The following is a 25,991-nucleotide window of genomic DNA, read 5'->3' on the forward strand; positions in this document are numbered from 1 at the left end:
CAAGTAAAAAATAATACTCCCATAATCATAATGCTCACAGACCTCTCTTTCTCCAGCTCGAAAAACGTGGGGGAGGAGCAGTTTAGGTTCCTTGCATCTGGGTGGACACAAACTGTTCCTCATGCACTTAAGCTACATCAGCTAACCACCCTCGATTAAATTAGATTAGACATGGAGAAAAACATCCAGAAAAATATATTTTATTTATTTATTTTCTTTAAAATTTCGGCATTCGTTATATACAACTGTTGTACAGTCATAAATAGTATCATTTTTACAAGGTAAATATATTTTCACAGCAGTTAAGAGTTATTTCAGTAACTAATTGCACATAGGAACATTCGTCTAAATATGAATACTGGAATAGATGAGAATGTTTCTTAACTCACTTTTATTCTTTTATTAACCTGACGTCGCTGTCAAGTAACAAAAACAAATAACACTTCATAGAGATCTGATTAAAAACAAAAATATACATATTACTTCTAATGTTTTGCATATTTACAGAAACAATTTTATATATTTGAACATTTTTTAAAAATATGTGATGCTTGTAATATATGTGTGTGTTGCTTCTTGTACACATCCATGACACACACCTTTCAGTTCGTTCATTATTGACAAGTTTTTTTTCTAAAGTTGAAATAAAAGCATGCATCCCTGTTTTGTATAATGTTCTGAAATCATCTTGTAAGTGTTTGAAATGGGAATTGTTAGGTGAGTATGTGGAAGGGAGAATGTTTGTGTAGTTTTAACGCAATGGCAATGATATAAATGTTGAGATGCTTTGTTAAAAATTTCAGTGATCATGTATAATGCAGAAACATGAAGTATTCCAGAAATCATAATTTCTTTTATAAAGTCTTACAAGAAAAATTTATGTTTCTGTGGATGAAAAATGTGGTAGCAAATTAATATACTCACTTATCGGCAAAACTGTTTTTTATGATCTGTCCATTTTTGTGGCCACTGCCACTTGTAAAGTGGGATCCATAACTATTACCAAGTAACCGTTCCATCAATGAGAGGTTCAAGAATTGAAACAAACGGCCAAACAAGGTGCTGGCAACCTCTACTCCAGCATATGTCAAAATCCACTCCTTAAATAACAAGTTGGATGGAAGAGAAAATCTAATGACAATGGTCATGGACAATTTGCCAATCAATACTTGTGCATTTCAATTTCAATTTCCTTTATTAAAGGGCGAGGTTCAGCCTGCTCTGTACTGTTGCTTGCCGAGCTTAAAATTGTTACTCTTGCAGCATACCACTAAATGTCTTGTTGTTACCAGTCACCTGTTGCAGTGTGTGGCTGTCCACTGTCCATTTTTATTTAATTCATGTGGGATGTGCATAATAGCATGCATTTCCTTTCTTTGGTTGTATTTGATGTGTTTGTTAAGTTAGACGATGGACAGGGCAGCTTTTTTTCTTCATCTGTTAAGTACTCCAATCATCAAACCATTGCCTTGCCTTCCCTTCTTACAACATTAATGTAGCTCACAAATGAACCCCCAAAGTAGCCAACTTAGGAAACACAAATGATACTTCCTCCCCTTGATAACCCAGATGAATGTGATGCAGAGTGTGAGTACAAGGCACATTACATCCATTAAGCCAACACATCCATGCCCAGCTCTGGGAGGGGCATTTTTTAAACAACCAGCCTAGGCATTTTCTGAATCCAAACTTGGCACCCTTACCTCAAACAAAAAAAGTGGCTGCCATCTTGAATTTTCAGTTGTTTTTATTTTCAAAATGGCACCCTGAAGGATGCAAATGGCTCTGGTGTTCCCTACCTATGATCCCCTATTGGTCCTCCAAAGATTGAAACATGGAGCCCTCTGACATGCTCTCGGGATACCACACCGGACCTCCACCCAATGTCACGTGGTGCACCCCTTTTCGTTCTTCAATCAACACGGGGGGAGAAAATGGACACAGAAGCTAAACGACCTTAGTTGTATACGGGCGGCAATGTGTTAAGGAAATGATCAATCAGCTCCTAACAATTAAAAAAGAAAAAGCCCCGACCACCACTGGACTTGTCAATCGTATGAAATACAAGAACTGCAAAATCAGGAAAGTATATAACAGATAGCTCACACACTGACACAGAAATAAAGAAAAACATATGCCATTATGCACTTCCCTCATGAATTAAACATCAACAGTGGTCAGGCAACAACAGTGCATGTTGCAAAAACAAAAAAACAGAAGCTCGGCAAGCAACAGTACAACAAGTTCCCAAGTAAATGGTGGCAGTGGTCACCACAGTTAATAAATAGAACATCATAAAAACCAGTTTCGCAGAATGATTAGTACTTCTTTTCAGTGTATGAAGAGAAAATGACAATTCTTTGGAATCTACAGAATCTAGGCTTGTGAAATATCAATAGTAGAATTTAGGGGGATTGTCTTGCTCCCAAATTTAATTGAAAATGATTTGCCGTTTTTCAGGATCCCAGTGTGATAATTTTGAATTATTGTGTGTTAAAAGTGTTTAATTCTTGACACTATAAAAATAAGAAATTCCCTGCATATGGCAATTCTCATTCCTGAAATGCTTTCTAAAATCTATTTTCAGACAATTGAGTAAAATGACATCATGTGCAGAAGAGTTTGGATAAAGTAGTATTAAATGCAGCATTCCTTAAAAGTGGGGGATGACTACCAACAGTGCCTGGGAATTTCACAAGGGAAGCGGATATTTTAGGACAGCTGGGCTTAGGGGCAGTGGGGAAGCAACACTGCAAAAACTTATACATAAAATGTTCAATACATGTAGTGGAAAAAAAATCTATGTTACAAGAGAAGTTCAACAATATTGAATGGCATTTTTTATGAATACTTTTCGTCTAGGCACTGGAGCACTGTCTGGAGTTTTTAAAAATCTAGTCTCTTCGATACATAAAAGTAAACAGCAAAAACTGTCACATTTCTACATTTCACTCTAAACTAAACTATCTTCAAAACTGGAGTCAAACTGTAAATTCTACATACATATTAGCAACAATGTCAAGTTATCACTACACTACTACCTTACCTCTTTTTATCTTGTATGCATGGATGTAAAATTCATTTGTACATTTCTGGATTTCTAAATATTGCTCCTCTTTCGACTGGCTTTATCTTCCTCACCCTTTTCTTTAGAACAGGTACAACAATCATGATTCACTAACAATTCATCTTAGCACGCGCACTCACAGCCATCATCACTTGTATCTGTTTAAAATATATATACACACTGCAGGCACAACAATAATTGTACTCTCACAACAGGCCAGTTCTCAAAGAACACATAATAACAGGGAACTGCCTTGTATTATCAGTTTCTTGCAATCGAAGTTCAACAATATTGAAAGGCACAATACTGGACGATTTCCACGACTTAAGGCACTAATTGTGTAAAATACTATTACTCACTTCGGGGGGAGGGGGGTAAATACTTCTGGTTCGCAGCTTCAAAGAAGTCATTTTGACGTATTTACAATTACGATATATATTTTTTAAAATAGCACTATGTAATTTGCCTACATTCATGTTTTTAGAACGTTAAGTAGATATTTCAAACAGAATACACTTCTGAACTTCATGTCTTCATATATCCTGTTGAGATGCACTGGGTACAAGAAGTCTGAGTTTTCTTGAAACAGGGGGTACTTGGGTTCTACTGTTGTTGTCGCGTCAACACCGAAATGAGACTTCTGCAGGTTCACCCATTCGGATTCGTCTGCAAGTCCTCTGAAGAGAAGTGGAAGCGCCAACTCTTCCGGCACACCGTGGTGCAGAAGAATGTTTCCCATTAGGTAGAATGTCTTCAGGAGTCGAACGGGGACATAGTAAGCAGGGACCATGTCATAGAGTAGCCTAAACTCTTTGCCAATGTTGTTGCTGAGCCTGAGGAAGAATTCTCTGAGAAGATTGCACAGTTCTGCTGCAGGTTCCTTGTCGCAGTGCAGGTGCCTGAACTCTCGTGGATCGAGGCGGAATGGAAGACGGTCTTCGTGGTGGCGGTATCTGTGTTTAACAGGAAAATCTTCAGACTGGAACTTTTCGACGAGGGCCATGTACATTTCCTCAAGCTCTGTAAGCAGTCGGTCGATTTTAGCATGCTGATTGTTCTGATCATTATCTCGGGCCTCGGTGCCATCGTCAGCTTGTCCAAGAGGATTTCTGCTGATACTGGAGCTTCTCGAAGCTTCTCTTTTCCTGATGGATATCGATGAGCTATCTGCTTCCAGATCATGAAGAAATTCTTCAGAGCTCTTCTCGTCTCTTGTTGGTCTTTTTGGAGTTTCTTCAGCCACAATTTTCTCACTTTCAGGATCCTCACGGCTTTCTTCGACAGAGTATGGTGGAATGGAAGAAGTTTCGCCATCTTGCACTTTGAATTCAACAGTGATTATTTCGTCAGTGGGTCCTAACCAACTCTCTTCCGTATTGTTTGCTTTCATCTCGGAGTCATCTCCTTCAAGATTTTCCTGCTTTTCGTCGGTACTTATGACATCATCTGACGTACCTCTTTCCAAATATGATTCCCTGTGCCAGTCTTTCAGAAGGTAATCTAGCAGCGGTGATGCAGGTTGATATGCCTTTTCGGTGGATGACGTGTTGCCATCCAGTTCATCAGCACCTGGAAGATTAGTGCTATTAGCGTCATCTTCTCTGACTGCAAACTCTGATAAAGGAGCCCTGTCAGTCACAACAAACGACACATCACGACCAACATCACTTTCAAGAATAGCCGCAGGTCGCTCTCTGTCCTCGGTCCACGAGTGAGGTGCATCTTCTGCAGATGCGACGTAAGCTGGAACTGTGCTCTGGTACCGCTCCGTGCTGCTCGATTTCTCAGTTGGTGTTGTTGATGAAGCTGCTTCTGGTTTTCGTGTGGAATGCTTTTCTGGAACCTGAACTGGTGATGGCACTATAGGCACGTGTCCATTGACCAAAATGCCTTTATTGCTGGGCTCGGAGAGTTTGTAATCTGGCACGGGAGGGCTTCCTTGTTTGTACCTTGTCACCATTTCTTTCACATCATAATAGTTGTAACCTTCTTGTATTCCCACTATGTTAGATACAAACCTCGTTGCATAAATAACTCCATCGATGATGCGAGGGATTTTCTGGCCACCTGGATCCAACTCCTGCCAATCATCCTTGGCAACTTTCTTCAGATTTGTTGAACCATACCACACCTGGCTGAAGTTCATGTTATCCAGATTCCACGTGTTAAGGAGGGACTCGTCATTTACAAGCAGATATCCTTCCACGTGATACCCCATTTCCATGGCTCCCAAAATGCACTCATAACTACTCTTGGTATATGCAGGAAGAAAGGAGAGAGATCTATTCTCAGATACTTGATACTTTCTGAGGAAAATCTCCATAGATTCATGTGGGACTCCGCAGTACAAGATGTTCTGGAAGCTATTCCTGTACATAACTTCAAACATAGGAATCAGATCGTATCTTGGTGTGCTGAATGATATAACAAGAAGAATGGAATTGAACACAAGTTCCGGATGGAATGGAACCAAGTCTGAGAATCCCAGGCACATGTTATCGGCAATTTCCTTCTGGATTGCTCCGACCTCATGGTGTGAATCTTCCGTCAGGGGTACCAACTTCTGATTTTCATCACCGTTCACTGGATACTCTGGTATTAAGTAAGTATTCTTGTTACTGGAAGAGCTGTTCAATGTATCAGAGATGTAGGTGATGGTGATGGGGGAATCGTTAAGCATGGTTCTTTCCCTCTTTGGCACTGTATCGTTCATGGCCAACAATGCTACCTTTTCACCTTGAGCTGCTTCGGTATGGTTACCCAGAGAAACCACGGCATCCAAGTTCCGTCTTTGCTGCCTTCCATCACTGCCACCGATCCTCTCATCGTGCCGATCAGAGAAATGGTCATCGTCAACTTTCTTGATCCAATCCAGAAGATTCTCGTCATTGTTGTATCTGTTCAAAGTCTGGTTCCTCCTGGCAAGCTGCTGTTCCGTCACAGTTATAAGAGGCATAGCTGGGTAAAATGAAAGTCCATAAAGGCCATCAGCTCCCAGACAAGGGTTGGTGTGCCCTCTTCGCCTAGGCACTATTGGAGGTTCCAGGTAATGGATCCGCTGAAGATCTCTCGTCCACGCTCTGAGGAAGTTGATATCCCGCTCGGTGAAGAATCCTGCTTTGTGCAGGTCGGTGGCTAGCTGACCAAGGCATGTCAGTGTGGATCTGCTCTTGCAATGCCAGCGCATGATGGCTGCTGTCATATTGGCTGCTCTCGCTTCTGCATATGCAGAAGCATGTGGAAGCCTGTAACAAAAATCGTAATATTAGTACATTTACATGTACAAGTTGCAGCAACAGTTTCAGCTATTTAGTTATGCCAGTCTTTGTAAACTATATTTTTAGAGTTCTCATGATAATGTTCCCTAGATGTGCCGATTGCAAATTGATAAACAGCTTGCCAGGCCTTGGCGTCAAACAGATATACACTTAAACGTACGGCCATTAAATTAGGCAGGTGGCAGAAGTTCGCGTTGTTGCCACGTCGGAGCATAACTCTGTGTGTTCGGATATTTAAATGAATGAAAGATCTCGTTGTAGAGTTGATTTTTGTAATCCATGTGACACAAACTGACAGTATTTGCTCGAAAGGTCCCGGATGACATAAAAATTCCCATATGTGGCACCAGCGCAATTCTGCCCAGCCGCCTATTTTCATGGCCGTGCATTTAGTTAAACAATTGAAATAGAAAAGTGGGTTATTGTTGTTCATTTCAGAAAATTACAAGAAGTGTGCGAAGAAAACAGTCCTCTGAAAAGCAGGGTCAGTGTGGTTTGTTATTTACAAAAAAAAAAAAAACATTCTACAAAATATGTGTTCAAAACTATCCTGACATCACAGCACTTAGGATCAATTATTTCTAACAAATATTGAGGTGTTCGTTCATCAGAGGAATGCTATCTTCGCAGCCCTGAAAACATGTTGACCATGACAATGGGTGAATGTAAGAGAGCTAGCATTCAGAAGGGTGTTATAATTCAGGAACCAGTCTTGAAAAGGTAAACTGTGCGAACTTTCCAACCCCGTAGTCTTAATTTTGAAGCTTCTGAGACATGGACGTCCGCAGGATATTTCCCAGGGAGGATCAAGGAAGGTATTTTTTCCGGGGGGGGGGGGGCAAACAAGGTACATTTTCGCCAATAATAGTGTTGTTCCCTAAAAAAGCATTGCTTTAATTTGAATTTATCATGTTCATGCAATAATTAACACATATTATTGTGGCTGAAATGAAATTATATGTGTGAAATATATAGTTTTAGATCGACTTTCATTTTCCAGGGAGGGCCACGCCCCCCTTGCCCCCTTTCCGGACGCCCATATTCTGAGATACAGAATTAATTGATAAGCCAACTTAGAAACTCGCTCCACCTCCAATAAACAATCATGTGACAACAGTAAGACTTTTGTCTTAGATAGTAAAGTTCTTTTCAATTGTTCCTACATAAACTTTCCATGTCACACACGCACAGTCAGTAGAAAGAAGTGTGAAAATTGTAACTGTTGGAAAGGTATGTGGCGCAGTAAATAGATACAACTTTATTAGAACAGGCCTATTGTTCCGTTCTGCAATGCAAACATTTAGTAAGAATGCGGATTTCATATTTATGCTTGAAATAGGAAACAAGTGTTTTAAACTGTGTTTTAATCAACTAAAAAATTTAAACAAATAAAACGTTTAAAATACCGTGTGTCCCATAAGTCTGTAACCATATACGTAGTATATATTTCATGTTACCCTTTTTTATGTTACAGGTAAACCATGGCACTGCCCAAGGAGGAGCGAATCCAAGTTATTTTGCTGATGGGGACCTTGAACACATTCTTTAACTGTGTTATACAATAATAAGTTCCTAACATTAACTTGTTTTGTTCTTCTCCTATGGTTTCAGACTTATGGGACACCTTGTATAATGTCAAGAAAACTAATTTTGTAAGAACAATCTGTTAATCATCCCAGAAAGGACTGTGTTTCTAATTATAAAGTAAAAATGTGACGAACTTCTTAAAATACCTATATCCTACGTAACTTGTAAATCTCACATGTAGGCTGTTCGCAAAAGTACAGTCCTGTTTTCCAAAATATCACATTATATTGTGAATGCAACAAAATACATTGATTTGGTATTTTAAGTCCACTTTATGCACAGTAAGGCTAATTGGGACTGGACCTACAGTTTAAAGTGGGATCCGAACCACTTGTGCCTCCACCGGGTATCGAACCAGGGATCAAAAATACATTGACATTAACAACAATATACATTAGTTACGTGCGGAACAATACTGTTTCATTCATACACTATTAAATTATAAAAAGTGCATTAGATAAACAATTTTGTTTTTAATATGCCAACCTTGTGTGTGAGTGTCCCTTAATATATTTCATCGGCGCGATTAGCCAAAAGCGGCGGACCCTTTGAGGTCTTCTAAAGGTAAATTGAGTATAAAACTGCTCATTATATTGTTAATTTTTTTCTTTTTTCGGAAGGGGTGTTAGGGGACAGTGTGCCACTTTGTCCACTCACCTGCGATATGCTGGCAGGGAAGAGAGCGAGAACTTGACGCTGCCGGCTATCTTCCCCAGCAGAGCGTAGTTCCAGAGTCCCCTGAACAGATGGCGCTCGATGTAGCGAGTGGACGGGAGGATGGCGAGGGCCCAGAACGCTTCCATCGCGTACATGCTGTTCTTGGTGGACGACGGGGCGATGGTTTCTCCAGGAATGATGATAGGTGGTGCTGAGGTATCCACGAAACCTCCATCCACTTCAAGGAACTGAAAAACAAGGACACGTTACAGTGCACAAGAAATAAATGGGGATGTAATATATATATATATACACTACGCTTAAGGCAATTTTGAGAAACAGTTATCGCTTTTTTATTATACCGGGTGGTCCAAAAGTCCCGAACGATCACATATCGTGAGAAATACACATCGAATCGGAAAACGAAAAAATACGTGTTTAATAAGTGAAAGAAAGCTATTCAATGATATCACACTTGATATCATTGAATAGCTTTCTTTCACTTATTAAACACGTATTTTCTCGTATTCCGATTCGATGTGTATTTCTCACGATATGTGATCGTTCGGGACTTTTGGACCACCCGGTATATTTAACTATAATATGTAAAAACGCATCCTAAAACTTAATAATACATCAATAAATTTTGCAAATCGCATCTTGTGATGTACATTTCAGAAATTCTTCATCCTTTGCAAAATTGTAATGATTTTTAATTTCATTAATACTATTATTATATTAGTGATTTTAAATATCTAAGTAGATATTACAAGCAAACCATTTCTAACATCCTTGAGAAGAGGTTTGGTAGAAGATCTCGTTTACTTACAACTTGATATTGTAACATAAGGAAATGAAATATTGATGTTATATAATATCAGATTTGTATAATGCTGTGTTTTCATTTGATTTACTGTATTTGATATCATGCTGTACTGTGTTCACTGCTTAAAATAAAACCATTATTGCGATAAAAGGATTTGCTCTTGTACATGCTTTTATGTACAATAAAAAATAACTCAAACGTAGTTCAAATGGCAATGTTCAAGCTGCTCTTTTAGGTAAAACGAAGAAATTGTATGAAAAAAAAAGTAGCAACTGTAAGTAGCGTAAGCTACAGTTATAGAGTACGAGATTCATTATAAAATGGCAGGGAAAGTGTGGGATGCAGTCGAATATCCAATGTTGAAAAATGTTTTCGGGGTTATGTACTGTGCGTACATATTTTACAATCTCTGCTGCGTTTCTGCAAAGTTTATCAAAATGTGTTGCAAGTCGTACAGTTTAAGGTGCGATCCAAACCACAGAAAGCCTCTCCAATGGGTTAGTGGCAACGTCGTCGCCTTTTAATCAAGGGGTGCCGGGTTCGATACTCTGTGAGGTGGTAGCGTAACTTGGAGTCAAAATGTGGGGGGAAGGGGGCAGAACATGAACATGGAGTCCCAGAAGATTAGTAAAAATACCCATCACTTGTAAATTTTAATAAACCTAAAAATTTGCAGGGCGAATGACGTCTATTCGTGGAGGCCGCTTTAAAATGTAGGTTCAGTCCCGATTAGCCTATCCGTGCATAAAGTGGACTTAAAACCAGGGGTGTTAAAAGTCCAGGACCGGAACCATTTCTTCTCTCACAATTTAAATTCTGTCCAAGATGCGTATTGTTTCATTTCAATACGGAACTTGGACCCTTTGAACTGATCCGGAAAAAAGGTTAATGGACCGTATTCAAACTGCAATAAGAAAACAGAACTGCTGAAAATGTTTTGGGACCATCAATGTCGCAGAAGATAAATGAACAGTGCAGAAATTCAGTTCGTCCATAGTCGATGAATGACTGATTTTCCTTGCATGCAAGAAAAGATCTTGATTCATGAATTACCGCGGTTAGCATGGGACGTACGACTCGCCAACAAATCATCCCCCGATGCTCGTGACTACGATGAGTACAGTTATGCACGTGAGGAAACTTGCTTACGTCACATTCGGCCGTAATCTTGACACCAGGTGAATGAATCGGAACAGCTGTTTGGAGGAACAGGTTTTGTCTCCTGTGTAAGTTCCGTTTACGAGCGTTTCTTGCCCATTGGCAACGGCCAGGGAAGCTAGCAATGGTTCCTCTAGAGCAGTGTTGCTAACCTCTCAACACATGGACCTTGTTTTTGCCTCCTGGGCCGTGTACTTGCATTTTAGGCTTTCTTGTACGTGCGTGTGTACCTTCAGTAAGTTTTTTTTAAAATTATTTAGCGTCGCTTCTTGCCACTTTCGACTAACCCCAACGATGAGTGTGATCATATGATGAAACTAGTGGCTAAGGGTAGGTTCGTGAACGTCATAACCCCCCCCCCCCTCTTTGGCACAGAATTCCTAAAATAAAGAACGTCAATGGCAGGGAAAGATGACAAAATGAGGACTGACTAAAAAAAACAGCTATCGAAAATCCTGGGCACGGCACTGGATGAAACTGATAAAGGGAACACACAAAGAACACCATTGCTGAGACCGGGATTCGAACCCCGAATCCCTGTTCAAGTTGTAAACCTAATTAAGCTTGCAATTGCGACCAGAAAACACATAACTTTAAATTCCGGGGTATGGTTCGGTGTATTTTAGTTGCTTTTTTTTCTGTGTGTAGGCCAACAATTGTTTGTTAATCTTTAAAAAAGAAACAAGAAACTAAAAAAAAAACTTTCCTTACAGTCATGGACGCCAACAGGTTGGGGCAAGGGCGGGGGGGGGGCAATTACTCCACCCGCACCTGGGTTTCGAAAAAAAACTTTTACAGGCTGTTGAGCTAAGTAAGTCGATAATTGTAGTTCCGGTGCGTAAAATTAATACAAATTGTTTCAAACTCCATGTTGGTGTTTTAGCACTTTGAAGTGTAGAATAGCTTTCGTTTAATGTGTAAATTTGTCACATTATATAATTTTGTAATGAAATAGTTCTTTTCTGTCAATGCTGCTCAGAAATCTAATCTTATAATCCATTCATTTATATCTAGTTATGCAATATGCGAAAATAATAGTTCAGTTTTACGTGTGTTTTATGTATGTGCGTGTATCAAAGGGTGTGTGTGTGTGTGTGTGTGTGTGTGCTTGTGGCCACTTTGGAAAAAATGCTGTGGACGTCCATGTTTACGGAAACATTCTTGAGTTTTGCTGTGTGTGACGTTTTTTTGGCGATGTCTAGACCGTACGTCCGTATGGAACATTAAAGTTCCGTCCGCGTACAGTTGGCAACACTGCTTTGTCGTGTGCAGCGAGATCTCACGCAGGGGATCTGTGTCAAGCACGTAAAACTCTGTCACGAGTGTTTGCAGGCCTCGAAGTAGATGGTGCATGCTAATGACGAGAGGAAGTGGTACACTCGGATGCATATGCATTCCTGGATTTCATGGACGAGGACGCGCCAAGTAACAATTTTGCATAGAACGTCATGCCACTTGGCTCGTACCAAGTTGTGAATGCCAGGAAGGCAGGAGCTTACACCCCTGTAGAAATATATTTATCGAGGGGTCCGAAGTGTTTCAGAAATAATAATAATGATAATATAAATGCTTAAATTAGTACGTTAATATAATTTATAGGCCTATTAATAATAATATGTAAATTAATTAATATTGTATTGTTATTAGATTACGTGTAGTTAAGATCACCAAATTTGTGTAAAAACATCTGCATTGGCAAGAAAATTAATATTAAAAAAATTAAAAAAATTATGTGAGATCCAGTTGATGAAAAGTAAAGTTCCTGATTAATATTTTATGCATATTCTCATGAGTAGTAGTGTGCATAAATCTTTGGTACTGTCATTCAAAGCTGCATGACCCCCATCTAATCCTTGCCTTCCAATAAGTTCAGAGGAAATTAATAACCATCGATTATACAAGCATGCTAAACAAGTACATCCTCATTATTTAATAGGGCCTCCCCGATGGCGCAGTGGTAGCGTCATCGCCTTGTGTTCAAGAGGTCCCGTGTTCGATGCCCGGTGGAGGCACACAGTGGTTCGGATCCCACTTTAAACTGTAGGTCCAGTCCCAATTAGCCTTTAAGTGAACTTAAAACACCAACTTAAGCAATCATTATTTAATTTTAGTACTTGGTAAGTCTTTTGGGAAAGGGGGTGATGCCCCTTAGTTTAGCCAGGCTGGAATTTTGGTCTGTTGACAATATTGGAACCTCCCAGATAGCGTAGTGATAACGCTCTCCCATAGGTGGCGACATGATCTAGAATTTAGGAATGCGATGTTTATTTTAAATATATAAATTGCACATTTATACGTAGCTTTAAGCACTAGAGGCTAAATTAAATCTTAATATCCGTTGTAGGATCGAACTGATCTTATTAACCATTGAAAAGGATATACACGCATCAGTAGCGGCTTGTGCCTAAAATAACAGGTGAAGAAGAATATTTATAGGCAATGAAAAACAAATAGTAAGTGTCAGTGGGCCCCCCACAATTTAAAACGTCTCTTTTGTCTTCATCCGCCCATCTGGAAAATGGTGTCTGCAACAAATTACACAGTATGTCATTTACTGGGTTCATTGTACAGTGGCTCTCAAAAGTTTTAGGACAATGACATTTTAAACTAGGCAACCCAAATTACTTAAGACGCTGGTGGGTTGCGTGTAGAGGTAGGCTAAATTTCAGGGTTGCCACATGCACAATTGATATTTATAAAATACGCGAAAGAAAGATATCCAAGTATTATTGTATAAAACTAGAAAAAAAATATCAGTATTACATTTGTTGCAAATGAGAAATACTTTCTGAAAGAAAGAAAATCGATTTTCTAGTATTTCATCGCTGATGAGTCTACACAAAGGAAAAGAGGAGAGATGAAACAGAAGGGGACAACAGAGAGGAGAAGAGAGAAAGCAAAAAGAGGAGAGGAAAAGCAAAGGAGGGAATAAATGAAGGACAGAAGTGGATAGGAGAAGTAATGAGGAGAAAGGCAAAAGATGCGAGAAGAGATTAGGAAAATGGAGCAAAGAGGAGAGAAGAGAGGAAGGCAATCAGGATGAGAGGAGAGGAGTTTGGAGAGGAGAGAATTTGACGAGAAGAGGGGAGTGGAGAATAGAGTGAAAGAGAGAAGAGGAGAGGAACGAAAAGAAGAGGAGAAGAGTGCAGTGTAGTCGGAAATATAAGACAGGAGAGGAGATAAGAGGAGTGGAGAAGAGTGGGATGGAGACAAGATGCGACAAAAGTATGGAAGGCGATATGAGATAAAGCAGAGGAGAAGGAGGGGAGATAAGAAGGAGAAGAGAAGAAGGAGGAGAGAATAACAGAAAAGACTGGAGACGAGAGGAGGGAAGATGGAGTTGCAGAAAATATCGTCTCTACGTCAAGAATTGATGCATTGATCAAATTATCGACATGAAGCATGCAATAACATTTTAAAATGTATTATGTATTATGTAAAATGTATTAGATGGGTGCGAAATGCCTTTTGGTTGGGTCAGAGCAAGATAAATTCTCCCACGTAAGATCTTTGATTTCACCTGCTATTATACCACTAAAAACATGAATGTAATTTTAATATTTATAAGAATTATCCAATTTTTCTCCACTTCTCGGTTCGTTGAAATGGAGATTTTGTTATTTCCCCTCCCCCCATCGTTAATTCCAAACTGAATCATTCCGTTTCACACGGCGTGGACAATGAGCACAATGGGATATGTCTAAAACTTATGAAAATTTTCTGCCACCGGAGGGGTTTGAACCCACGACCGTCAGGTTGACAATCCTTGACGGTATCCACTACGCTACAAGCTTGCGCTCCTGAAAACAGGTAGGAGCAGCTGACCAATGTGAAATGTAGATCAAACTCTCCTCCTACATGTAATGTGCAATGAATACTTGTTTGTAACAAAGAAAACGAAGGTAGTACGAATTGGCGAAAACATTAAATGGAGAATTGTTGGAGTATCATAAGTCACGATCTTATACAGGAAAATATCCCTTTGATCGTGTGTAATTTCATTTTATTTCTTTTTAATAAATTTTAGTAAACTACCTGCATAGTATGTGTAGAAGTGCCTGTTTTTTTTTTTTCGTTTTTGTGAATTCAACTGGCATATATATGTTAATGATTAATTGGTATGAAAATTATGAAGAATGATAAATGGCCAAACATAAATTAGAACCAACTTAAAATATACGTTTATGTAAAAATTGATCTGTAGTTTTACTAATGAGAAATTAAATGTGCACTTTAAAACTATTATGGAATATCTTTGTTTTGCGTTAGTGTATTTAATCTTCCTTTTTTCTTTAAGAATTTATTCTTATTTACTTCATTGTTATTGTAAAAACTCTTTTAATCTATAAGCGAATGAACTTTCTTGTTTAATATACATGTATATATACCAACCGTTGGTAGAGGATCAACATTGTCTCGGAGAAGATTACTATTGTTCCAAAGGCTCCGGGAACTGACCCATTCCTTCGAGGTATCTTTGTTTCTCTATGTCACTTAAAAGTTACAAGTTATGCATATTGTATCCGTTCCTTTTTAACAAAGTAAGCTCGAAGACAATCTGTATTCTATTTGCTTATATTGGAAACTTGGTCAAACCGGAAATTCTTTTATCGTCTTCGATAATCGAATTGTCTGATCGATTACTTTTCGTTTACCCAGGAACATCCCCCATAGGCGATTTCCGAGACCGGGTGACGCTACTCACCCATAGCTCCCCAATTTCCTCAGGATGGTGGGTTGCCATCGGTCCTATACACAGGCCGAGAACATAGAGACTGAACCCAGGCGGACTCGAACACATGCCGTCCCGCAGTCGGAGTCCATAGCACAGTGCGTTGACCGCAAAATCACTGAGGACGGCTTCTCTTATTTTACGGCTAATCGCGAGGATGAGGATGAATAATGAATTTAAAAAAATAAAGAAGGTCACGCACAAAGAAGAGGACGGATCATCAACCTCTTAGGTGACGAGTTCAAGCCCTAAATATGAGGATTTCAACCTTAGACCTCAATTTCAAAATTTATAAACAAAATGCCTATTTACACTAAACTTCTCAGCAAGGCCAAAATAGTTTGTAACTGTGAAACTAGCCCCTGAATGCAAATTGACATTTTTTTTTTCATGTGAGTAACAATTAAATGTGTGGCACATAGATATACTTTTTGCGAAATCAATTAACTGTACCCTGACCCAGCCTCTCTGGAGCAAAGCCGCGCATAGTGGAAGAGAAGAAACGGGGGGAAGGGGAGGGGGGGATCGAGTGGACAGAGCGAAACCGTACACGTTGAAGGAAGGTTGGTAACTTCTGTGGCTTTCCTCTCTCCACGCAATCCCGTTCCTCTCACTTGTTCATCGCTGCTCAGATACTTGTTTTCGTTCACCGTTTGCTTCAGCAATGAATGACTGATCATACATAATTCTCTTGTCAAAATCTAGTGGTCTAAAATGCATTTGAAGACTTGATAGTATATATTTACTAGATTCCAAGTTATAAGGACTTATTTCGTAGATGTTCATATAACTATAATAAAAGTACAAATAAAATATCCACAAGCTTAGATATACTAATACGAAGAAAGAAATTCAGAGTTAAATTTCAAATGTATGTGTATAAAGTAATTCTATAAGTAAAGAGCTGTATGAGAGTATTGAACTTTTTTTTTCTTTCAGGATAAAGTTTACAATATTGAGGCGACAGAATAATTAAGATATATTGCTCCAAGGGAAACCAAGGGCGTAGTGTATTGGTCACAGTTCTTGATAGCATTGTAAGCTGTCCCAGGTTTGATCCTCCATACAAGTTGTTCTTTCTTTTTTAAAAAAATATATTTCTCCTTCTATTAAACAAGAACATGGTAAGATTATTTGTAATAGCAGTGTACGGTGGCTACATTGTTGTGCATCTGGAATTTCCTAAAAAAAAATAAAGAAATATAATTGACACACGTTCCAAGGAATATTTTCATGTATAAGATCGTGAATTATGATACTCCAACGATAATTGTGTACTGCTTCAAAGGCATTGACAAATATTAATGAAATAACTATTTATGTTTGTGGCAATTCAGAACATACAAATTTTACACCTTTTCCCACTCGAGTTCAATGCAAGGATACCTCCGGTAATATTGAATGAAAAGTTTTCATCATGTGGAATTCTCCATTCAGTGTTTTCGCCAATTCGTACTACCTTCGTTTTCTTTGTTACAAACAAGTATTCATTGCACATTACATGTAGGAGGAGAGTTTGATCTACATTTCACATTGGTCAGCTGCTCCTACCTGTTTTCAGGAGCGCAAGCTTGTAGCGTAGTGGATACCGTCAAGGATTGTCAACCTGACGGTCGTGGGTTCAAACCCCTCCGGTGGCAGAAAATTTTCATAAGTTTTAGACATATCCCATTGTGCTCATTGTCCACGCCGTGTGAAACGGAATGATTCAGTTTGGAATTAACGATGGGGGGAGGGGAAATAACAAAATCTCCATTTCAACGAACCGAGAAGTGGAGAAAAATTGGATAATTCTTATAAATATTAAAATTACATTCATGTTTTTAGTGGTATAATAGCAGGTGAAATCAAAGATCTTACGTGGGAGAATTTATCTTGCTCTGACCCAACCAAAAGGCATTTCGCACCCATCTAATACATTTTACATAATACATAATACATTTTAAAATGTTATTGCATGCTTCATGTCGATAATTTGATCAATGCATCAATTCTTGACGTAGAGACGATATTTTCTGCAACTCCATCTTCCCTCCTCTCGTCTCCAGTCTTTTCTGTTATTCTCTCCTCCTTCTTCTCTTCTCCTTCTTATCTCCCCTCCTTCTCCTCTGCTTTATCTCATATCGCCTTCCATACTTTTGTCGCATCTTGTCTCCATCCCACTCTTCTCCACTCCTCTTATCTCCTCTCCTGTCTTATATTTCCGACTACACTGCACTCTTCTCCTCTTCTTTTCGTTCCTCTCCTCTTCTCTCTTTCACTCTATTCTCCACTCCCCTCTTCTCGTCAAATTCTCTCCTCTCCAAACTCCTCTCCTCTCATCCTGATTGCCTTCCTCTCTTCTCTCCTCTTTGCTCCATTTTCCTAATCTCTTCTCGCATCTTTTGCCTTTCTCCTCATTACTTCTCCTATCCACTTCTGTCCTTCATTTATTCCCTCCTTTGCTTTTCCTCTCCTCTTTTTGCTTTCTCTCTTCTCCTCTCTGTTGTCCCCTTCTGTTTCATCTCTCCTCTTTTCCTTTGTGTAGACTCATCAGCGATGAAATACTAGAAAATCGATTTTCTTTCTTTCAGAAAGTATTTCTCATTTGCAACAAATGTAATACTGATATTTTTTTTCTAGTTTTATACAATAATACTTGGATATCTTTCTTTCGCGTATTTTATAAATATCAATTGTGCATGTGGCAACCCTGAAATTTAGCCTACCTCTACACGCAACCCACCAGCGTCTTAAGTAATTTGGGTTGCCTAGTTTAAAATGTCATTGTCCTAAAACTTTTGAGAGCCACTGTACAAACCACAGCTCAACACATGAACACAACACACGATAGGAAACGCGAAACACTCACGCGGAACAAGATCTCGCGAGAACGCAACGATTTTGCCACAAGCACTGGATACAATGTTTTCTGTCGACGAGAGAACTGCTGCACCTAGATGGCGACACCCGTTCAATTCCAACGCTAGGTGACGTCACCGTTGCCATGACAACCGGCTAAAGTCTTCCGCAACCTGGCAGCGTCTGCTCTTGGTTTGTTTATGCTACGATGAACTCTTCACGTGCGTAGCGCCGAGCGGCGTATTATTTGAGTATTATCGTATGCGTTCTGGTGGGAAATAATTTAATTTAACAAGCAAATGAAAATTGTCAATATTAATTTGAAAATTAGGTGAAAACATCTGCACTTGTTGCACTTGGCCAGCCGCCACTGACACGCATAATATTCTGCATATGTATTGTGAAGAGCAAGGTTTTAAATTTTTCTCACACAAATAATAGTTCGATATCAACATTAATTTCATGATTTGTGATATCATCATACGTAGCCCCCAAACCAGTATACTTAAAAAACTATTCATTAAAAACACGTAGGATGCAATGAAAAATGTTGCAAAGCAATACTTTTACATCCCACTGTACATAGTGGCTCGTGGTAGCGATTATGTTATTAGTCGAGTTGAGTTGAGTTTGTGTTTTAAGTCCACTTTATGCACAGTAAGGCTAATCGGGACTGGATCTACGGTTTTAAAGTGGCATCCGAACCACTATGTGCCTCCACCGTGTATGGAACCCGGGATTACAAGGCAGATAGTATTAATATTATATGATATGTAGTTGTTTCAACAGTAAATTCTTTTTTAATATTTATTTATGATTTTCAGCTCATATTTGTGTCTTGTTACGGCTAATATGTACATAGAAAAAAGCTCATATGTAAGACAATAGGGCAATACCAAAGCATATCTTACCTATATGAATAAAACCAAAATATAGACTGTGGAACGAGAAATTAGCATAGAAAGCAAAAAATATTTACAATTTAGTAACTGACTTTTTATGTGATTAAACAGAAAGAAGATTTTCAAATAAATTGTTTTTAAATGGTAGTTAATAGGGCTAATATGATAATTCCTGCCAAAATGAAAATAACTTGCTTTATACATTAAGCACTACATAAAACTTTTTTTGCATGATTTATTGTTATCGTTGAGAAGAAATTTAAGGATACAGGGATGTAAACGAAAGTTGCGCAAGCAACACCTCCCCCCCCCCATTATACTGCCAATTATGGATTGGATTGGATTGATTTGTTGTTTTAAGTCCACTTCATGCACAGTAAGGCTAATCGGGACTGGACCTACAGTTTAAAGTGGGATCGGAACCACTATGTGCCTCCACCGGGAATCGAACCCGAGACCCCTGATTACAAAGCGACGACGCTACCACTGCGCCATCGGGGAGGCCTCCACGCCTAACAATCAAGTTGGTCCCGGGGGGGGGGGGCGCACTACACAATAGTTCCGACCTTATTTTAGGCTGTAGGCGCAGTTTCTATTATCTTATCAAACGAATGCATCCATCAGCTGGTAAAGTTAACCATTTTTGGCCCCCTAAGGGCGTCCATGGTACCAGTCGGTTTGATGGCAACTGGGCTGATACCTATAACGAAGGCCACAGTCAATCTTGTGCTTCAGCCTTGGACACTACTGGATTGTAACGGCCCTATTAAAAGAACATTGAAGTAAGCCCCTCGAAGCGCCTTGTGTATTGGCAACCCAAATAACATTGCAGTTCTGTTGCTTGTATACCATTCACGGGTATACATCTCAGCAAATTGAGCAGTGATGCCAAAGAGAAATACGAGATGAACGTTGTTTGACGGAATGTCTGGCGTTCTCGACATGGTAATGATCCATTGGGAACGAACCTGAGTAACGTGCTTTATATTTTCACTCCGCGCATTTTACATTTATTTCATGTACTGGTAATACGGAGGCCAACAGATATAAATATCTGCTATAGCTACTTCCCCTAAAAAAAGAGAACTTTCACATACAAGCACATAGACTTGCTCTTTCAAACAAAGCATGTAGCAGGAAAAAAATATTATGACAAACTCCCCACACACATCAAACAAAATGACTAATACATACAAGAGACTTAAAGCAATAAAACAGTACTTAACGGATGCAACAGTATATAACCTTAATGAATTCAAGTAGTAAACTGGATTATTGAATTCCTGCACTTTAATATTGTATTTCTTGTATTGTATTTCTCTTTTTACAAACTTAGCATTGTGTTCTGGTGTTGTATAAATAATATAACAGTACTTAACAGACCTACAACTGTATAACCCAGCGACTATTTGTATTTTTGTCTTGCATTTTTCTATTTTTATTGTAATTTTTCTAATTTTGTATTAGCATTGTATGACGTCTTCCATACCCATGGAAATAAAAATTATTATTGTTTATAGCAAGTTCTTCAGTTCATTCTTTCAATCTATATCGACATCACATTGCTAAAGTTAAATACCTATTAATGGATTCCATACATTCGCATAACTTTGAATTCGACCATGTGAATATAAATATAAAATTTCGGTACCTTTGTTCTTCATCATGATGTTGAAGAATGAAAACATAAGCATTTGACGTAGAATACAGCTATTAAGGACGACGTTTTCGCTTTAATATTAGCACCAACAACCATGAAGAGGGCCTCCCCGATGGCGTGATGCTAACATCGTCGCCTTGTAATCAAGGGGTCCCGGATTCCATATCTGGTATGGAGGCACAAGCACAGTGGTTCGGATCAAACTTTAAACTGTAGTCTCGATTAGCCTTTCTATGAATAAAGTGGACTTAAAATTCAATCAACAACGGGATCTCAACTGTGGTTGCAAGCTCCTTGAAAAACTTAAGAGGAATGCATTGTCAACGTGGAGTTCGCTCACTTCGGAATAATGTAGGGTAACTTAGGGTAAATCTGGTCACTTTTGAAATTCTCTCTCCCGACTCAAAACCAAACGAACTGAAGGACATGTTTCGATCTGACAGTGAAGATTGGAATTTGTAGCCTTTGTTTAACGTAGAAGCTACAAAGAAGTAGTGTATTTGGAGCTGCCAAAAACTACAAATAATACTCGTGTTACATGTAAGTAGACGAGGAAAAGGTAAAGCGTGTTTTAAAAATGGCTCCTTGTATTTATTTGCGTTGTACTGTACTACATGCGGTATTTTAAAGACAATTTGTACATAACGTGGTATTTAGTTGTCGTAGAAGAGATTATAAGATTTACCGCCCTCTTTGTCGTTGATACAGTGTATCCAACTGATGACCATAAAAATGTTGTACTTTTGGGCGAATAGGGTGACGAAAATCGGATGAATAGGGTCAACAGATGATATGCCCGTTTACCCTGAAAGAGGCTTCTAAATTAATTTGTATCCTAAAGATGGGGAAATATACGAGGAAATCGTCAAGTTAGTGGAATGAGAAGGAGATGCAGAAGGCGATTAAGGCATTTAAGGAAGATAGGAACCAACGACATGCCGCAGAACTGTTTGGTGTTCCTTATTCGTATCTCTAAAGAAGAATACAGTGTGGCCAAGACAAATCCCTAAGGAAAAGAGTAAAGTAAAGTATTTTTACCGTGGAGCAGAAGAATGAACTGGTATCGCAGTTACTAAAATTATATTCGTGTGTTTTTTGCCTTGACCGCAGAGATGTGAGAAAGGTTGCATTCCAATTTGTCAAGTTGCCCGCACGTTCTCATCATCATCATCATCACCATGTTCAGAGTCGAAAATCGTCAGTGATGAAGAAAACGATACTGTTTGTGTATTATGTAATGTGAAGTACTAATACAACGACCCTGTTTCTGTGAAATTGGTTGATTGGGTAGAGTGCAAGAAAATCGAAAGATGCTTATGACAGGAAATTAGTGTTGCCCACGGGACGAGACGGGACAGGCTTTTAAAAATTCGAGACGAGATTGACCATGTGTCATAAGACAAACGAAAATTTTCGAGACGAGGCAGCATTTCCAGGAGACGAGACAGGCCAAAGTCTCGTCTCGTGGGCAACACTACAGGAAATGAACGACCACACAAGGAAGAATAAAGTTTATTTGTGGAAAATGTGCGAGCAAAAGATAAGGTCCTACATTCTGAACATAAGATTTGTAATGGAAATTAAAGATTAATAATACATATTTCAACTTTAGGTAACTGACCCGATTCACCCTTACATGTGACCCGATTCACCCGAAATCTTAAGGGTGAATAGGGTCATGTAAAGTTAAAGTCCAAATGCTACGGGCAAAAAAATAAGAGAAGTTAACAAATTATTCATTACTGGAAATTATTGTTAAAGGATTGCTTTATTACAATATTCCAGATAATTTTAAATTTGAATGAAACTATAGGAATTGACCCGATTCACCTGACAGCAGGCGTATACCCTACTATAGACTCTCAAAATCCCTGAATAGTTATGAAGCTCTAGGATTAAGACTATTTAATAAGCTACGTCTTGATGTGACAAATATGACTATGAATGTATTTAAACATAAACTGTATGCTTGGTGAGTTGCTACACCATTGTACTCAACTCAAGAATTTCTTGAAAAAAAATGTATTTTAGTGCAACTTAAACATAAAACGGGTTATAATTTTATATTATTTTATAATATATTTCACATGTATTTTATTCTTGACGTTGTCTATTGCTGTACAAGCTTAATGACAATAAAATGTTAGCTGGAATCGAACACAGACGTCTGACACGATTACCAACACTCCGAACGTGATAACTTAAAGCACCCTCCAAAGTAGTCGACTAAATCAAAAGTTCATTTTAAAGGAATCGAGGGCAACGTTCAGTTATTCTGATCGTAATCTTAAAGCAGAAATCCATCTTTAGAATAGGCTACGTATAAATATCTCCTATTCTGATGTTCATCATCACGGCTCGGGACTTTACGACAGATCATCTTTCTTTCTGAGCCTTGAAAACAATGCTAAACCTAATATCAGTCCGTTTCCCTTCAGTTAGAACCAGAAAACACTTTTTATTTTGCATTATTCGGCCTTTATTGGCTTTTAGGTCATTTCAGTATTTTCTTGCTGTTTTTATTTGCATTTTTCTAAATTTCTTATGTTTCTTTTTCTTCTCCTCTGTTGTTTCGTAAATTTTAAATGCATTTCATATTTAAATTTCCTGACATGGTCCTTGTAGCAAGTTTGCTATTAATCGAAAATACGGCCAATGGAAAAGCTCTATATTATTTTTAACTTAAATGTTTGGCAAAGGATTAAATAATTAACTTGTGACACATTTATTTACCTCCAGCAAATTTTAAAAAATACTTCGTGTTAAGCCTGTTTCGAGGTTCCCTTGCTGGCCACTAGAATCGCTTTAATCTTGGGTTTTAGTCACAATATCAAAATAATATATAAGCTGATCCTACGCGAAACATTTGTATTTTCAGATGCTGACCGACTACTGTATCGTGCAAGATCTACTCTTGAAAGGATGTGAACGACTTATACGGAAAATCTTGAAGTTAAAATAAAGGAAAGTGCATTAGAGCTTAAATTGTTTTTTCTCCCTTTGCTTCGATAGTTTAACATGGCCAGAGAAACCTACATCAACGACTGAGTGTTCGTCGTGCTGACCACATGTCACCCCGTAACTGGTTGGATGATCGCCCACCTCTGCTGCATGTGAGAGTGAGGGCGGCAGTCAAGGGCCGTTGCACCAGGGGCTATTTTTTCTTATTCTGTAGTTAAAACCACCAAACAACGGGTTTTATCTAAGTAAGTATCACTCTCTTGTAATTTACGAAAAAAACAAGCTTTCATTTTAATTATTTTTAGATCATTTTTACCTTCTTAGGTAATTTAAAAATAATTTTAAGGTCATTTTACCGGTCATTGTTTGAGTTTTTTCAGGTCATCAACTTCGAGCCCTATTCATCATCAACATCGTTGTTTTTTTTCACTTCTTGATGATGTAGTATTGTATGCACGTAGTCTACTGGCTGGAACTTCAGTTTAAAACAATTTACACATAAAACAAATGTTGTTGCGTAACAGCAAAATATGAAGAATTAAAAACTTGTTTGGAATAAAATAACAACATTTTTAAATGCATTAACCAAGAGCGTTACCGTTTAGTACAAATTGCAGAAGACATTTTTTTCTGCAGTCGACAGAAGCGAAGAAGGAGGCAGTTTGAAGTAACAAGGGGAAAAGACGCCAATGCAAGGGAAAACTTTGGGACAGTGTGCTAACGGGCTATTCATATGTCTCTTCAGGGGCCAGTTACCGGTCAGGCCTGCCGGTATATGCCAGTGTTTGCCCATCGGGTAGGCAGAAAAGAGCTAAATTCCGCCTAAAATGGGGATACTATTTCTGTGAAGCAACTAGAGCTAGACTGCAAAGTCAACGCTGCCTTGAACTACAAGTGAGACCGGTTAGGTGCTAGACGCTTAGATATCCTTGGTGCGATTCGTGATTTGGACAAACCTTGCTCCAATATAGTAAGTTGGCAACAGTAGTTCGTACAGCTGGAGTTCTCTTCCACAATTTGACTGGCTGGAGGAGCGGAATTCTGTCGTCTGCTCACCGCACAAGCGTCAAACTAGCAGGAGAAATGTGTCGTTCTTCTTCTTCTCTTTTCCACCTCATTTGCAAAGAACCAAGTGAAGAATTGACAAGGCTCGATCACTATTCATTGGGTTTTCGTAGTAAGTGTCTCATGAGTGGTAGTTCTTGCTAGGAGTGTTTGTGCCAAAATCACTGAGTGAATTGCAGAGAGAAAAAATAAATTTAGGACGAAGGCATGTTTCTTTTTGGGGGCGTGTACATGATAACGTCTAGCAGAATAATTGTCGTACTGATGGCCGGTAACACCTTTGAAAAAATCACGCCACGCCACTGGAGAGACATGACAGACAAACTATATACATGTACACTGTATCCTTAGTCAACTTACGTACCTTTTCTATGGACGGTGGCCTGACCTCGCATATCCTGTATCTTTGGAAGTTCTCCACATTGGTCCTCCTGTACCCCCTGGCCCATATATCGCTGCGACCGAAGTGTGCGTACGGGTTGTACACCCTCTTGAGGAACGAACGGTGGTACACAAGGCCCAGGGTGATGTCCAGGGTGAGACTCTGCAGATGCTGCTTCATTTCCCGCTTGTAGAGGTCGGCGTCCGCCCACTGGCGTCCGTACGCGTCGCTGTAGGAGTCGAAGATGAATCTGGCGCCATGCTGGATCGCGTACAGGAACCCCGCGTTTCGAAACGAGACTGCTGTAGGATCGAGGTACTGGATTATGTTGTACGAGAGTTTTCCCCTCTTGTCCGAATGGAGTAAGACACAATTGGGCTGCCTGCAAGGTAAAAAAAAAAAGAAGCGTTATGGCTTGGTTCAGGGTGCGAAATCGTTGAAGACTTGGTTGGGGGTGGAGGAAGTTCTTAATTTACACACAAAAAGATATGTGTGTGTATGAATTATTGTATGATATACATATTTACTATGGTATCACATAAAAAGCAAATTACTAAATGACTCTTATAATTCGAACTCCAAGGGTGCGCAAAATAAGTTCAAATTATCCAAAATTAATAAAAACATCACATCATTAAAGATGATTTCAAGGGGAATAAACTTCCGCTCGAATTAATTAGTAATTCGAATAATTCAAGTTTGAATTAAAAAGAGTTCATTGCTTTTCAATATTTAAATATATGTATTATTAAATATATTTAAAACAATTCACAATTCACCCCTTTATGACATACTTACAACATAAATTTTGACTCAATAAAATATTTTGTAATGTGAGTTGAGCGTGATGTGATATTATATGATAATATTTTGTG

At 38.8% G+C, this 25,991-nt stretch overlaps 1 protein-coding gene across 1 annotated transcript in view; it reads right to left on the reverse strand.

Annotated features, from left to right (window-relative positions):
- Positions 1-206: 206 nt before the first annotated feature.
- Positions 207-25,991, reverse strand: part of LOC145984925 (uncharacterized) — a 273,074-nt gene continuing 247,289 nt past the window's right edge. Inside the window, exons 3-5 of the mRNA XM_083118329.1 lie at positions 25,099-25,498; positions 8,590-8,837; positions 207-6,312 (exon numbers count right to left, since the gene is read on the reverse strand). Coding sequence (XP_082974455.1) covers positions 3,540-6,312; positions 8,590-8,837; positions 25,099-25,498 — 3,421 coding nt within the window. The 3' untranslated portion in view covers positions 207-3,539. The remainder of the gene's footprint in view (positions 6,313-8,589; positions 8,838-25,098; positions 25,499-25,991) is intronic.

This window comes from Lepisma saccharinum, chromosome 3 (assembly GCF_977018435.1).
Source record: "Lepisma saccharinum chromosome 3, izLepSacc3.1, whole genome shotgun sequence".
Taxonomy (NCBI): Eukaryota; Metazoa; Arthropoda; class Insecta; order Zygentoma; family Lepismatidae; genus Lepisma; species Lepisma saccharinum.